Source organism: Odocoileus virginianus, chromosome 6, assembly GCF_023699985.2.
Source record: "Odocoileus virginianus isolate 20LAN1187 ecotype Illinois chromosome 6, Ovbor_1.2, whole genome shotgun sequence".
In the NCBI taxonomy this organism is placed as follows: domain Eukaryota; kingdom Metazoa; phylum Chordata; class Mammalia; order Artiodactyla; family Cervidae; genus Odocoileus; species Odocoileus virginianus.
The window spans coordinates 55928175-55945298 of NC_069679.1; the positions used below are offsets into that span (position 1 = coordinate 55928175).

The 17124-nt window shown below is 34.6% G+C and overlaps 1 protein-coding gene across 13 annotated transcripts in view; it reads left to right on the top strand.

Moving 5' to 3' along the window:
• Positions 1-17124, top strand: part of KTN1 (kinectin 1) — a 105098-nt gene that overhangs the window by 51228 nt on the left and 36746 nt on the right. For 12 of the 13 annotated variants that reach the window (XM_070469388.1, XM_070469394.1, XM_070469393.1 and 9 more), the window contains 12 exons: positions 2274-2440; positions 2854-2922; positions 4191-4228; positions 5051-5141; positions 5516-5584; positions 6309-6346; positions 6492-6573; positions 7346-7414; positions 14270-14304; positions 14739-14829; positions 15772-15840; positions 16445-16482. In XM_070469388.1, coding sequence (XP_070325489.1) covers positions 2274-2440; positions 2854-2922; positions 4191-4228; positions 5051-5141; positions 5516-5584; positions 6309-6346; positions 6492-6573; positions 7346-7414; positions 14270-14304; positions 14739-14829; positions 15772-15840; positions 16445-16482 — 856 coding nt within the window. The remainder of the gene's footprint in view (positions 1-2273; positions 2441-2853; positions 2923-4190; positions 4229-5050; positions 5142-5515; positions 5585-6308; positions 6347-6491; positions 6574-7345; positions 7415-14269; positions 14305-14738; positions 14830-15771; positions 15841-16444; positions 16483-17124) is intronic. The other variant, XM_070469391.1, reaches the window with a different exon arrangement.

Genomic DNA, 17124 nt, shown 5'->3' on the forward strand with positions numbered 1-17124 from the left:
TTCCATTTCTGTGGTTATTCTCTCTTGTTCCATGATCAGTTCTTCATTTAATTTTTTTTTCTAAGAAGGACATTCCTATATTGTGAAGAGAAAAATGGTGAGAGCATTACCATTCCAAATAGTTGACTGAAAACCGTCTACTTAATGCTAACTTTCACGATTTATTCTTAATTTGATGAATTCACTTAGGAGCTAATGGAGCTTATAATAGTGTGTTTTATCTCAGTCTCCCTTCCTCCCATGAAAGTGGTGGTGAGCTAATAGTAAAATATAGTTCCAAACAGAAGAGTAGATCATACAGAGTTTTGGCTCTGTATTAGACCTTTGGTTTCCTCTCATATTTTTTACCCCTAGGCATTTCCCTTTAGTTCAATATTTAGATATATCTAAGATATTTGAAGGCTTTTGAAAAATATATATGAAGTTTTTTTGTTATATTAAGCTGTATTAGCTTATTTTTAATTAGTATATTTCATCAACAAAGCATTCAATTTTAACATTAGTATGACTGTATAACTCAAAGTTGAGTCAAGAAAAATAAAAGTACAATTCTTGAGCAATGTTTTAAATTTCCTGAAGTTAATATATATATAATATATATATATATATGCTGATTTGTTTATTTTGCTGCCTAGGGTCTTAGTTGCACATGCGGGACCTTCCTTGCATCATGTGGGATCTTTCTGTTGCAATACACACACTAGTTGTGGTGTGCAGGCTTCAGTAGTTGTACTGCTCTGTGATATGGGATGTGGGATCTTAGTTCCCCCACCAGGGATAGAACTTGCATCCCCTGCATTGCAAGGTAGATTCTTAACCCCTGGACCACTAGGGAAGTTCCTGCTTTATATTTTTAACTTGCTTGATCTTTGTTTTATTGTTTCAGCTTTTACCTAGGGTTAAACTCCTTAACCTCTCTGTTTCCCCAGCCTCTCCACATGTTAGATGCTGGTGAAGCTATCAGTTTTTCCTAAGGCTATACCTTCGCAGTCCTCATTCTCTCTGCCCCGGCAACTTGTTGCTTTCTGGGTTGACTCGAAAGCTGTCTTCTGAGACTTCCTTTAGTCTGTTTCCTCTGTGTTCCGGATCCTGTGTCACTGCCATCTCTTTTGCTTTCCTCCCTCATTTAATAGTATTATCTTTTAGTTGCTCTATAAGCATATACCTCAAAGTACATTTCTTGAGGCTTTGAGTAACTGAAAATGTTTTTAGTCTTTCTACTTTCATGCTTAATGGGTAGTTTGGATGTGGAGTTCTAGGTTGGAAATAGTTTTCCCCAGAGAATTTTGAAGGTATTAATTTGGTGTTGTAACTTCTCCTAATTTAGTAAGAAATATGCTTTCCTGATTCTAATCCTGGATGTTACCATTACATGTTTTAATTTTCAGGAGTTTTTTTGTGAGTTGTGTTCCATTTGTTACTAGTGTCTTGTTAAAGAAGTGACATTATCTTAACTTTTCTTAAAACTATGTAACACACTCTTATATATATATTTTTTTCTCTCTGTTTGCCTCTCTGTCCTTGGTGGTAGTGTGGTATGTTTTTATTTGTTTGTTTTTTCCTCCCCTGTTGTAGAATTATTTGTGTTATAGAATGGGGAGGCAACTCATGAGTTGCTGTTTTCTTGAGCTTTTACTTTACCCTTCCTCATCTTTGCCAAGTTAGTGATTATCTCTCCATTTATCTTAATTTCTTGTGATTTGGAGTTATATTTATTTTCTAATTGCATCAAAGACTTTTGTTTCTCATTTTCTTGTTTTGGGATTATTGCTAAGAATAGAAGTAGGCAGAAAAGTTTTAATTTATCTTACAACAGAACATTTGTCAGCTTTGAGCATCTTTCTCTGTTCTCCAGGTATGAGAGCATGCGGAATTGACAAGAAATTCACTGAATAACTTACTAAAACATCTTTGGGGAAATTAAGAATGCTTTCAAGAAATTATATAGCAGTCTTAAACATTCGTGTACTATTCAGTTAACACATTTATTAATTATGTATTTTGTGTCAAGTCTTGGGCACAGCTCTGGATATAGAGAAAAGGCAATCTCTGATCTCAGAAAGCTCACTCTTTGGGAGAAGAGGTGAATTAGTACAGTGTGGCAGGTGCAGTGAGAAAGGTAAGCATAGGCTGCTCAGGGGAGCCATATATAGGTGGGGAAGCACAGGAGAGATTCAAAAGGGGAATATTCCAGGGGAGATAACCTGCTCTAAAGATGAGTAGCAGTACCCAGGCAAAGGAAGAGACCTTTGTAAAATGCAATGTTTTGTTAGATCTACAGAGTAAATTTGTGGCCAAAGAAAATGAAGTACAGAGTCTGCATAGTAAGCTTACAGATACCTTGGTATCAAAACAACAGTTGGAGCAAAGACTAATGCAGTTAATGGAATCGGAGCAAAAAAGGGTGAACAAAGAAGAGTCTCTACAAATGCAAGTTCAGGTATCTAATTTTCCCTCTTTAAAAAATAATAAAGATGGGCAGTGGTTGGATGCGTCTTGTGTAGGAGAGAGAGGATAGCCTTCCTTATCCTAATTTTGGAGTGGGCATGAAAAATTGAAATTGAATCCTCGAGCGGTTGTCACAACATGGTCTGAATATGTGCTCAGCGATGCCTTTACTCACAGTCTTATGCTTTTTGTATTAGATTAGCAACAGTACAATGTCTTCTTAATTTCTGCTTTATAAATTAGCTCTGAGAATACAATGCCTCATCATTGTTATTTAAAATGGTGCCTTTTGGAATCTAAGAGTACCTTTAAAAGATAAACAGATGTACCTGTAATTAATTTTGTTAATATACATTGGCATTTTTAACAGCACACTTCTTCCTTCTCCTTTTTGGTTTTTGAAAGGATATTTTGGAGCAGAATGAGGCGTTGAAAGCTCAAATTCAACAATTCCATTCCCAAATAGCAGCCCAGGTAATGGTCCTTTCTTATTGCTTGTCATTACTAATAGCTTCCTAGCTGTGTAAATAGTTTGAGTGCCTCTTCAGTGCCCTGCACTGGATTAGTATTTGGGTGAGTAGTCAGTGAATCAGCTGGCTGATCCGGAGTGGTAAATGCTCTGATAAGTACGTTTAGTGCTACGAGAGAACAGTATGAAAAAAATCCAAATCTGAGTAATGGGAAGGTGGTTTAGAGAGTTTTTAACCTTAGGAGGGAAAAAAATGTCCACCGTCCTGTCACAAAAAAAGGAGGAATTGGCCAAAAGGTGTCAAGAATAATGGTTTATGTATTAAAAGTATTCATTAAATATTCACTAAACCTGTTTGTTCTTTGGCATCATTGTTGTGTAACATCATAGTTAGGTATATATAGATGCATAGCCTTTAGAATATAAATAGTATAACATTAAGAAGAGAAGAAACTTTTAAATACTTAACTTGTTGGCTTGTTTCCATAATATACATTCTGTGAATTTCAATTTCAGTTTTTCAACTTAAAGTTCTAAAAACTGTTTGTAGGAAAAGTAATAGAACAGAAGTCACTTTTCCATGCAAAAAGTAGTTCTAACATTAAAAGCTTGTTTTTAAGGTTCAGGCAAGTTGAAAATCCCAAAACTGTGAACAGGTTTTTTTTCTAATTGTTTTCTTTGTAGGAACTATTGTCTAAAATTAATTGAGAAAGAATTACATAGGAAAGGATGTTTGTGTGTATATGAATGTTTGTGTGTATGTAAATTATTAACTCAAATTGGATTGAGATCTTAAGTTATAGCTGAAAGGTAGTTCTAGAAGATTTATCAGAAATTAAATACTTAGTACCTTTGAAAAGTAAAGATGAACATGGGCTTTATCAAACGACTTGTTAAACTTAATCATGAATGGTATCATTTCATTACTAAAATTTGTTATTAAGGAGAAGTTCATAAATGAAAAATAGCCTTTGCTGCTTTTTTTTTTTTTCTGTGTGTGTGTTGCTTGTCAGTTAAATAAGTTTCAGGCCTGCCAACTTACTTCATTAGAAATGTCTTATGATGCTAATTCCCTAATACTGGAAGCTGTTGATCAAATTTACTTTCAGAATAATAGCTGTTATTTAGTGAACATTCATCATGAGCCAGCTACTTCCTTAACTTTATATATATTTATTTCTTTTAATTTTTAAAGCTCTATTGTGATGATTAGTGTGCAACTTTTGAACTTTCTCTTAAAGGCTTTTATGTTGACACTGTTTTTCTTTCTTAGACCTCCGCTTCAGCTCTAGCAGAAGAATTACATAAAGTGTAAGCCTGCCTTTCTATATTTCTCTTAAAATTGCTTAGTTATCTCTAACTTATATCTGTTAGATTCTACACTTATGATTGATTTTATGTTCTAACTTGTTCAAAAATTACTCTCAACTGAATTTGGAACAAGTTTAGCTCTTCTACCTCTATGCATTGTGTATTCTGTGTTTTTATGTCTTTGTCATATAAAGAGTTGGAAAAACTCTTTCCTTTGGGCTTTAGCAGTTATGTGGAAGAGATCACTGTGATTTGAGATTAGTGGAAGTTAGTTTTTGTATCTAATAAGTAGTTACAGCTACTCTGTATCTAACTATGAAATGTTTGGATGACATTGTTGACTCAATGGACCTAAATTTGAGCAAACTCCAGGAGATAGTGAAGGACAGGGAGGCCTGGCGTGCTGCAGTCCATGGGGTCAAAGAGTTGGACATGACTGAGCCATTGAACGACAGCTATCTAACTATATGATGATATGCTGAAAAATAAAATTATTTTTTGTTATGTAGTGTATAATTTGTATAGACATGGATCACGTAAGTTCAGAAGACCTGAAAAATGTTTTTGATACTACCAGGCTTGTGAGCTTAAATTATTAACTTCTTTGACCTCAAGTTTTAAAATAGGAGTATGTATTTTATGAAGTTGTAGTAATACATGTGACAGTTAACTACTAAACTGAAAGGGTATATAGAGATTGAAGGTACAGTTATATGAAAATTTACTTAAGTAAGGTTGATCATACTTGAGGCTTCTAATCCTTTAATTTGTGACTTGACTTCTAAATGTTTATTGAATGTACAAATCTATTTCCTTTTAAAGGATTGCAGAAAAGGATAAGCAGATAAAACAGACTGAAGATTCTTTAGCAAATGAGCATGATCATTTAGCGAGTAAAGAGGAGGAACTTAAGGTACAGTACTTCTTATAAATGGCTACAATACTTTATAGGCATTGAGTTATCCTGATCTTGTCATCAGTACGAGTGTCTGTGAAGCCTGGAAAATACTCTAGAATTCATTTGGAAATTGTCTCTTTTCTAAACTACAAAATCTCCTTTAGCCCTCTAAGAGGAGAAGTTCAAAGGCCTTTTCTCACATGATATTATTCACAATAATTTGGGAAATATGTTAAATAACAAGAATTGATGGTTTTCTTTCTGATGAGAAGTGGTAATTTGAGATTTCTGCTTTGAGACCTTTGCTTAGATAGAAAAGAGACATTATACAACTTCAAATCTAATTTTATATTAAATAATTCTAATATTATTTTTCCTTTTTGTTCTAGGACATACAGAATATGAATTTCTTATTAAAAGCTGAAGTGCAAAAATTACAGGCCCTGGCAAATGAACAGGTAGATCTTTATTGCTTTTAAGCATTTACCTTAGAATTACAGTTTGTTTATATTTATTTTCATTGGTATCGCAAGCCCTAGTTTTATCCATGTAGATAATAAGTATAATGGTTACTTGTGTTTGGCTGTGTGATATGTTGTTAAAAGCCTCTTCTGTTTGACCATGACCCTCACAACTCACCTGAATGTTACTATATTCATGTTGAAATTAATATTTGGTCCAAAGAAATTGATCATTTTTGAGTTATTGGTGAGTGAAGTGAAAGTCACTCAGTCATGTCCAACTCTTTGCGACCCCATGGCCTATACAGTCCATGGAATTCTCCAGGCCAGAATACTGGAGTGGATATCCTTTCCCTTCTCCAGGAGATCTTCCCAACCCAGGGATCGAACCAGGGTCTCCTGCATTGCAGGCAGACTCTTTACCCGCTGAGTTGTCAGAGAATTATTGGAAGACTTGATTGTAACACTCATGTGCTGATTTATTTTAGCCTTCTGCCATTTATCAGAAAAGGATGTAGCTTTTACTAGGATAAAAGTTGATCAGTGAGAAATAAAAAATACTAGACAGCAAAAATTATTACAGTAATGTGTGCTATTCATTTTACTATTAATATTTACTCTAAATATATGAAATATAACTTTAATAAGTAAAATTAAGTAAAAGAATAGTTTTGAGTGCTTCCTGAGAAATAATAGAATTCTCATCTCATTCCCAACACAGGCTGCTGCTGCACATGAACTGGAGAAGATGCAGAAAAGGTGATTAAAGTATTGCTGTACTTTAGGCCGTTCATACACTTATGTTGAAGTGTAATTGAAGAAAATATTACTGCTAATAACTGATAGTTGTGCACATAATTTATATAAGCTTTCTGAATATATGAAGTATTTTTTTTTCTCATAGTATTCATGTTAAGGATGATAAAATACGATTGCTTGAAGAGCAGCTACAGTGTGAAATTTCAAACAAAATGGAAGAATTTAAGGTGTGTAATTAAACTTGTCAACTCAGCTTTCTTTGAACAACCTTGTTTAGTTTTTAGTTGAAGTGAATGTAGAAATAACTACTTTTTATATGTAATCACTCTGAAGCAGTATTTCTATAGTTTACTTGGGGACTTAATCTATTATTTTGACTTATCTGTTTTTATAATAGACTTTTGATATTTGTTTTGCCCCAGCCTTTTTCTCTACATTTTTCAGTTGATAGTTTGAGATGGTTTTATTTGCCTCCATTGCTGATGTAGTGCTAGTTTCTGTTCATGGCCAAATATCTTGAGTATTATTGTAAAGTATTCTGATTGCATGGGTACATCTCTGCATGCAGTAAGAAATGCTTTTCTTTTTGTTTAATTAGTTTTTTTGCTTTCACTTAATAGTAATCCTCTAAGTACTCACTTATGAAAGCAGGGTTTCCCATTGGGACAAATTGTTAAACTTTTTGAAATACACGTGAAAGGGTTCTAAGCTCAGTGTTAAAACATTTGGGATAAACCACATGAATGAATTAGGGGGCTTAGATATCATCATACATGTGCTTTATACCATTACTGTATTCCTATACCCTGGAAATATATTCATTGAAACCAAAAAATGAAGCCACCATGAGATTTGCATTCTTAGGTCAGTATATAATTCACCTCTCACTTTATAAGTACTTACAGTAATTATATGGCTTTGATTTTTTAAAAACTTACTCAAATGGTTGCTTTGTTAATTTTTCCTAATAAAGCAGTAAATTGAGATTCTTTCTTTTAGATTCTAAGTGACCAAAACAAAGCATTACAGTTAGAAGTTCAGAAGCTACAGACTCTTGTTTCTGAACAGGTATGACTTTTCATGCATTATAAGTTAGAAATATCCAATGTATAACAGGATCTGGTTCTTCTTAAATAGTAATCAACTCATTCATTTTTAGGAATTTTGTTTAAATGTAGGTATGTCTTTTAATTGGATTTCTAGTCATCTTGTGCTAGTCAAGTATCTAAATTGAGGAAAATTTACATTTTCTTCCTTAGAAGAAGCTAATGTGAACCTGTTTATAAGCACCACTCCCACACCAAAATAAAGTTTAATAGGATGCGTAAAAATAATTTCTTTAAACCAGTTTGATACATTTAGCTCTCAGGATAATAATCCTTGGACTTTGGGAGCTTCAGTTTTTTCCTCTCAAATAGTGTGGATTCTTAAAAAGAGAATGGGTTTGAAACCTACTTTGTTGTTGTTTAGTTGCGAAGTCGAGACCAATTCTTTTTGCGACCCTCTGGACTGTATGTAGCCCGTCAGGCTCCTCTGTTCATGGGATTTCCCCGGCAAGAATACTGGAGTGGGTTGCCATTTCCTTCTGCAGGGCAACTTCCTGGCCCAGGATCAAATTCGAGTCTCCTGCATTGGCAGGAGGATTTTTGACCGCTGAGCCACCTGGGAAGTCCTTGAACCCAGTACCAGCACCTAAAAGCAGTGATGATCAAATTGTTTAATTTTTCTAATGCCTCTCATTCCAAGTCTTTTACATTGAGATTTTATTTACATTCTGAGCTTGTCAGAATTAAGTGGGGGAGTTTATATAGAGTTGAGTAGCCTAGTGCTTTGCTTATAGCAGACAGCTTAAGCCTAATTCCTTTCCTTTAGAATATTTATTTTTCCCATCTCATCTCCACCTGCTTCTGCCATGATACTTCTTTTTGTATTTATAGCAAGCCCTCAAAACTATAGCAGCCTGAATAAGCATGGCTCCATAAACTCGCACCCCAGGTGATATCTATTCTATGGCTATTCCTAAGAGTTGCATTCATACTCTTCTAAATATAATTCTTCAAATTCTGGTTTCTAAAAGTATTCTAGAAATGTGTCATATTATATGACACATTAAAATAGAAGCCTTGCATGTTTCTCTATTACTGTTAAATTTGGACACATTTTATTAGAGGCTGAAATGCAATAATAGCACTTCCTTTAGCAGATGCCTGCTTTCTTTTTATTTTAAAATTCACATCTATGCAGGTATTGCATTGGTGTGACTGTGCCAAATCCTGTGAAAGTATCTTAGAAGTATTTTGTTAACATCCATTTGCTTGTCAAGAATTAATCCATTATTTCTTATTTTCCCTTCCCACTAAATATGATTAAGTGCTTTGCATATACTTTATTACTTTATGTTTTATCCTTTCCAACTAAAGATAATAGAAGAGAAAATGCTGAATGAATAATGTTTAGTGCAGGGATGTAACTTCATGCCAATGAAATGCTCAATTGGTATTTCATTTTTGTTCTTAAATCGTATTCCTGTTTCCTTTTGTTGTGGTATGGCTTTTAGCAAACGTGGTGTTTCATCAGTGTGAGGTTTTCCCGCCTCCTCAGTTTACCACCTGAGGGTAGCTGCACCTTTGTCTCAGGTTGCAGTGTAATGAAGGCGTCGTTAATTCTCAGTGTTATGCGAAGATTCTGCCAGTTGGACATACAGCACTGGGGACTTGGATTGGAGAAAATAATGATAGATATTTTTTGGTTGTGTTAATTCTTATCCAGAAAAGCAGAGTGGAATTCTTTTTTGAGTTGGTTGTCAGAGATTCTGAAACATCTATTTTAATATGTAAAGTTTTAAACTTTCTAAAGTTAATTTCATGGGAGATAAAATAAATGCTTAGAAACTTTTCAATCTGCCCTAGAATTCTAGTATTAAAGGTGCTGGTGATTCTTACTTAGGTTTCAACAGAGTACCTGGGTCTTTTCAGTTTTATTCTGTGTTAAAAATTACACTCTTCATCATTAGATAAGAGTAAAACCATTAGCCTTAATTTTTTTTCCCTTAAGATAACATGATACCTTAAGAACTGCCATTGTAACATCTTACATAAAATTCCCTATCACATGTGTGGAGTTAATATTTTTTAAAATCCCAATTTCTTTTTTGGGGGGTTTGAATTGTATTTTGTTAAAATACTTTATATTGAAGTATAGCTGATTTACACTTGTTTTAGTTTCTGGTGTACATAAAAGTGATTCAGTTATACACATATATATTTTTATCATATTTTCATTGTAGTTTATTACATGATATTGAATATAGTTCCCTGTGCTATACAATAGGATCTTGTTTGTCTAATCTTCTTTTTGGGTCAGGCTTCCATCTATAAAACTTCTGTGTATTTTTAGATATTCTGTTAACATAACACTGAGCATGAGATGGGTTTTTTTTTTAAATGAAGAAGAGCTTTATGAAGAACAGTCCAAAGAAGAGAATTCCATAGCCACATTTTAAAATTTATCTAAAAGAACTATTTGATAAAAGGGGAAACTCATTTTTTAAGATTTGTTCTTTGACTAATTTTTAGAATTTTTTTTCTTGTTCTGAGAACTCTTTAATTAAAAAAAAAAAAAAGTCTAGAAAGCATATGTAATGCTCAAAATCCTCCAAGCTAGGCTTCAACAGTACGTGAACCGAGAACTTCCAGATGTTCAAGCTGGATTTAGAAAAGGCGGAGGAACCAGGAATCAAATTGCCAGCATCTGTTGGATATAGAAAAAGCAAGAGAATTCCGTAAGAACATCTAATTTTGCTCCATTGACTATGCCAAAGCCTTTGACTGTGTGGATCACAACAAACTGTGGAAAATTCTTCAAGAGATAGGAATACCAGACCACCTTACCTGCCTCCTGTGAAACCTGTATTCAGGTCAAGAAGCAACAGTTAGAACCAGTATGGAACAATGGACTGGTTCAAAATTGGGAAAGGAGTACATCAAGGATGTATTTTGTCACCCTGCTTATTTAACATATTTGCAGAGTACACCATGCGAAATGCCGGGCTGGATGAAGCACAAGCTGGAATCAAGACTGCCGGGAGAAATACCAATAACCTCAGATATGCAGATGACACCACCCTTACGGCAGAAAGTGAAGAAGAACTAAAGAGCCTCTTGATGAAGGCAAAAGAGAAGGTTGAAAAAGCTGGCTTAAAGCTCAACATTCAAAAAAGTAAGATCATGGCATCTGGTTCCATCACTTCATGGCATATAGATAGGGAAACAATGGGAACAGTGAGAGATGTGATTTTCTTGGGCTCCAGAATCACTGCAGATGGTAACTGCAGCCATGAAATTAAAAGATGCTTTTTCCTTGGAAGAAAAGCAATGACAAACCTATACAGAGTATTAAAAAGCAGAGACATTACTTTGCTGACAAAGGTTCGTATAGTCAAAGCTACGGTTTTTCCAGTAGTCATGTATGAAAGTGAGAGTTGGACCGTAAAGAAGGCTGAGCACCAAAGAATTGATGCTTTTGAATTGTGGTGTTGGAGAAGACTCTTGAGAGTCCATTGAACAGCAAGGAGATCCAACCAATCAGTCCTAAAGAAAATCAGTCCTGAATATTCATTGGGAGGACTGATGATGAAGCTGAACCTCCAATATTTTGGCCACCTGATGGGAAGAACTGATTCATTGGAAAACACCGTGATGCTGGGAAAGATTGAAGGCAGGAGGAGAGTGGGACAACAGAGGATGAGATGGTTGGATGTCATCAGTGCTTGATAGACATGAGTTTGAGCAAACTCTGGGAGATGGTGAAGGACAGGGACGCCTGGTGTGCTGCAGTCCATGGGGTCTCCAGGAGTCGAACATGACTGAGTGGCTGAACAATAAAGAAGCATATGACGGTGATGGTGTATTTTTGGTTGTCATTATGACTTCTGTCTTATCTTGGCAGACCAAAGAGCCAGCTGTTTGGTTTTCCCCTCTGGTCATTTTTATTGTCAATGCTAGTGAAAGAAGAGATACAAGATTAGCATAGTTTTAATTTCTTTCATTTCCACCCTTCTTTAACCCCTTCCTGCCCAGCAGTCAGAGTTCCAAGTGACAGTTGAGAGATGAGCAGTTTAGTTATAAAAAAATTTCAGTCCCTTGCCCCATGGATTTTTATCCTGGAGGAAAAGGTTGAGCTTATTGAAGTGGAAACCGACAATGGTACCAAGTTGTTGTTTCTTTAGGTGTAGGAAGCAGAAAGATAAATACCAGGTAAGGTAACCTGCTTATATACTAAAGAAGAAAAGACTTCATTTGGATGTAATCCTGTGAATAGATCACACAAATAAATCAGTCACTAAGATCTCATTTATTCAGAATAAAACAAAACTTTTTTTGGGTGGGGAATGTCCTGAGCTGTCTTTTTTTTTTTTGAGCATCATGAGCATCATCCAATATTCATTGGAAGGACTGATGCTGAAGCTGAAGCTCCAGTATTTTGGCCATCTGATGAGAAGAACTGACTCATTGGAAAAGACCCTGATGATGGGAAAGATTGAAGGCAGGAGGAGAATGGGATGACAGAGGATGAGATGGTTGGAACAGAGGAACAGCATGACTTTTTATTTTTATTCTAATACTTTTGTCAGATTCAGTGGAGCTTGATGGGCTACAGTCCATGGTGTCACAAAGACTCAGACGTGAGTGAGCAACTAACACATACACGCACAACAAGATTATTAAGTAAAGATGGTAGAAGCAGAATATTTTTTTCTCTTTTGCCCTGCAGCCTTGTTGTATTTTGTTGCAGAAAATTTCATTACTGTATAAGATGTAGTTTTGAAGATCATCCAGGGAGGAGAAAATTGGGTTGGATTAGATTAATAATATATAAAGTTAAAATACTGGGTTGATACTAAATTGGGTCAATTTAATACAATTGAATATTCATTGAGCAATTGACGAAGAATACTTTAACTGTAACCTTGTTAAAGGATATTCAGTCCACTGAATTTTTACTGAGAGTATGCTAGGTATTGTGCTACAATGCCAAGGCTATGGAGATGAATAAGACTTGATTCCTGCCTTTGAGAATATGGGTGGAGATAGATGTATACATAGAAAATTGTGATGAATAAGATTATTTTTTTCTGAAAATTCTTAAAATGTGGATAGATTTATATGAAGAGAGAATTCTATCTGAAGGAGAATAAGGATGAAGAGGCACCACAGAGAGGGGACAATTAAACCTGATTTTGAAAAAAGCCAAGTATCTGCTGAGCAGCTAAGGGGAAATCCAGGCTAAGGGAATACAGTATTAAAAGCTGTGGCAGTGTGGAAGATTTGCATATTCAGGGCATATTGTGGAAGTGTAAGAAGAGACAATCTTGCTAGGGCCTAATCATGAAGGCTGTGTAAGGACCATGAGCTTGATCTATTTATGTGGCTGTGCTGCTGAAAGATGTTGAAAGAATGAATAAGCATTTTGTCTGGTATTTTAGATGAATCATAATGGTATCCATGAGGTGTTTGAATTTATGTGGTAGTGAAGTATGCAGTACTAAAGGTGTAATACAACTGATTGATTAAGCTGTATCTAACTAAGACTTAATAGTATTTTTTTAAAATTGAGTTACAATTGACATTAATTTCAGGTGTATAACATAATAATTTGACATTTGTGTTACTGTTAAATGATTACAGTAAGTCTAGTTAACATCTGTCATCATGCATGGTCACAAATTTTATATTTTTATGTGGGATGGGATTCATGAAAAATAAAGATGGACAAAAGTCATCTGGATGAAAGGTTTATAAACTTATTGCATGATTTATTTTTCAGTTTATAATCATGATTTAATATATTTTTGACATCTCTCTCCTTTCTAGTGGTAGGAAAGTTTTTTTTTCCCATTGAGAAGTTCTCCTGTACCCCTCACAGTATAATCCTTGTGAACTAGAGGCAGGGTATTATGATATTTGAGATGTATAAAGCTGGAGACCTAGCCTAAGGTATTGAAGAAAACAGTTAATTTTTAGAAATATTTAGTAAATGGAATCTTAGGATTAGGATTTGGTAATGGAAAAATTAATAGTATTTGTGAAAAAATGGTTGTAATGATGGTTTTAGTAAAATGGGAAAAAACTACAAAACTAGTAGAATTAGGAGAAAGCAGGTAGGAAACAGAATGGGTAGAAGAGAATGTTGAAGGGAAAAAGACCCTGAACCTGTTTTGTCAGGTTGCTTAGCTGCCTGAAGGCTTAAGACTTGCAAGGGGGTGCCCCGCTGCTGGACACATAGTAAATTATAACATTGAGGAATTTGTGTCTATTGGGGGAATACTAGAAGATAAGATGGGGATCAGCTCACATGTCATGTTTTAACGTAACAAGGAGAATATGTGCTTGTGTTTCTTCTGCACTTTACAGTCAGTTTTAAAACATTCTGTATATAGGCTTAGGTGGTGGTTATGTGAAATCTGCATGTTAAAAACTCATTGAATTGAACACAGGTTTTGTACAGTTGCCTTATGCCTTAGTTGAAAAACAAATGAAAAAAAGCAAAGCCTGTTTCTTGGCCTACAAGGCCTTAGAGCCTTGGAATTTTAGAGTTGAAGAATTAATGTAAAAGAGAGGCAAATTCTCTTCTTATCCTTAAGATTTTCTTTTATGGTAATTAAAAACTTACTCACAAGGGTAAGTTTGGGCATTTCCAGCCCATTTTATACTTCATCTTTGTCTTTCGTGTAGCCTCATCTCTTGTGTTTTCTGAATGAAAAAATTCTTTAACTGTTAGCAGTCTTTAAATATGGATCATCTTCCTAAATTTTGGATCTATTTAATAGTAAACAATTTTCATAGAATTTTATTTCTAAGGTAGTTTTATTTCATGCAAACTTGGTAAAAGTATCTTTTTTTTTTTTTGGTGATTTTGTTTTAGCCTAATAAAGATGTTTTGGAACAAATGGAAAGATGGTAAGAGCTTAAAATTATTTTTGATATTTTAATGACTCATTTCTACCAAGTCTGAGATAACAGAATGATTAACTATATTAATGTAAATTCTTAAAATTTTCTTTGTACATCATAAAGGGAAGAGAGTGATGTACTGTTGATTGCTTTGGCATTACATTAGGTTTGTGAGAGTCATGTATGGCCATGATTTACTTGTTTAGGCTAGCATGTAAGCATGTATTACTTGACTACATTTTATTTATTGGTAAAGGGGAAGAACCCTTGGACCAGGATTGAAGATCATCAGAAACCATTTTAGAATTGAAAGTTTATAAAGAACGATGGGCATAAGAGTTAATCCATGTCAAATATTTATTTAGAAATCATGTTTCTTGAAATGATTTCATTTTCCTTGAAATGTAGTTCATACATGTGTTTTAAATTTATTATTTCAGCATTCAAGAGAAAGATGAGAAGTTGAAGACTGTAGAAGAATTACTCGAAACTGGACTTATTCAGGTGGCCACGAAAGAGGAAGAGCTGAATGTAAAGCATATTGTATATTTGTTTTACCTGTGATTATTCAGTGACATGAAGAGTTTTTGCTGTAGCATGTAATATTTTTCCCATAGATTTTAGTTACCCACATTTTATGAATTTATATGATGTTCTTTTTTCATTAAATTTAAGATTTTATTGTAAATAGAAAAATGTGTGGTTGACTGTAGCATTTACTGTCTTAATGAGGTAGATACTGTTGTTATGGTTTGTAGTGCTTTCCCACCTCCACCCATGCCCGAATTAACCAAACAGTAACTAGTTATAATAGTAACTAGTAGAGTTGATAAGTTCATGAAGTAGTGTTAGAGACCAGAGAAATGAGAAAATGAAGTTCCATTTTATGGTCATCATTAGCCTTGCCTGAGTGTGTGCTAAGTCGCTTCAGTCGTGTCTGAATCTTTGCGACCCGATGGACTGTAGCCCACCAGGCTCTTCTGTCCTTGGGATTCTCCAGGCAAGAATACTGGAGTGGGTTGTCATGTCCTCCTCCAGGGGATCTTCCTCACCCAGGGATCGAACCCACATCTCTTATGTCTCCTGCATTGGCAGGTGGGTTCTTTACCTCTAGCACCACTTGGGATGCCCCATCGTTAGCCTTAAGTAACTTAATATGAATAGGATTGCTGGAAGAAATAGGGTAAACAGTGTATTTGATTTTAAGGCAAGAAGTGACATGACAAGTGGTATACTTTGTGATTTTCAGGTTGTGGAAACATAAGTAGAAATACTTGAGAGGATAATCAAATTAAAACTCTATTTGGCTGGCTCTGGAAGTTATAGAATTGTAGACATGTAGAGCAACTGAGATTTCTGGGCCTTCAGAAAGGAAAAGAAGCAGCTAGAGAAAAATGAGAAGCTACTATATTTTGAAGCTAGTTGTTTTTTCAGAAAATTAAAGTATGTTGTACTTATGTGTCTTTGAAAAAGGCAATTAGAACAGAAAACTCATCTTTGACAAAAGAAGTTCAAGATTTAAAGGCCAAGCAAAATGATCAGGTAATATATTAAGTGGATCCTGCAACTGTTCTCTTTTAAACAGTGGGCACACCTGTTATCAAATACAGTAGCAAGGCTTGTTTGTTCCTCCCTTCTCCAACATGGCATTTGTCATTTGTAGTTTTAATCTGTGATTGATTGGTGACTTGATTGTGAGTAATAGGAGCTGCAATTTAGTAAATGCTGACTTTATGGCAGACACTGGATAGAGTACTCTAGATAGCATGTCCTTCCTCGTTATTATAATGATAGATGGTTTTGAATATACGTATGTAAAGTAAAAATTCTAAATAATAGTATAAGAGGTTACCTATCTTCTCCTTATATGGTTAGGATCATTGAGTTAATAATTTTAATATTTATACATTTATTTTTCTTTTGATCTATACTTACCATAAGTAGCTTTAAAGCTCCTTACTTTCAAAGTGCTTTTCATTTTCCTAATTCTGACATTTAAAAAAATCTGGAAAGAATTAATTCCCATGTTTATTTTTCACAGATTTTGGTATAGTAGAAAATTTAATTTAAAAATAACATATTTTTCTATTTATGACCCATTTATGTTTTGAGCATATTACTAAGTAGGATACCCTTCTATTTCTAGGTTTCCTTTGCATCTCTAGTTGAAGAGCTTAAGAAAGTGTAAGTAATGACATTATTAAGCTGGTCTTTTTTTTTTACTCCATTTTCTTTGTGCTCATAAGTCTTACTTTATTGTGCAATTGAGGTGGCTAGGATTTTTTCATTGTTGGAATAAGGCAACTTAGCTGTGCTTTCCCAGTGCAATTTGTGATTGTTAAAAATCAGTTTCCATGATGGACTCCCATTTATGAACTTAGAGCATCGAATTGTTAATTTTGCTTAAGCAGTAAGAACTACTAATGAACAGGTTATATTGAATAGAGGTCAGTTTTTATATGTGTTGTTTTCTTGAAGTGTCTGTAAGGTTTAATGCTATAATTGTATATAAGTTCTGCTATAGCATTCAGAGCTCTCTAGAAGCCTATATTGTTGAGAGGAACTTAGTTCTCCCCAGTATTCTTTGGAATACAAATCTTATATTCTTTGTGCTCTTTTGAAGCTTGTCACCAGCTTCTTCTTGTGTGAATAGGCTTCAACCATCTAGTAGTTACTGCTTAATTCTTATGTAGGAAGAACTCTTAAGTGTTTTTTCCTGGCTGCAAGTTGCTCTTTTACTTAAAATGGGGAGAATTGATCTGGTGAACTTGTTCATGATTTGGTGCTGTTTTTATATCTTAGTGGTGGGTCTTGATGATTTCTTTC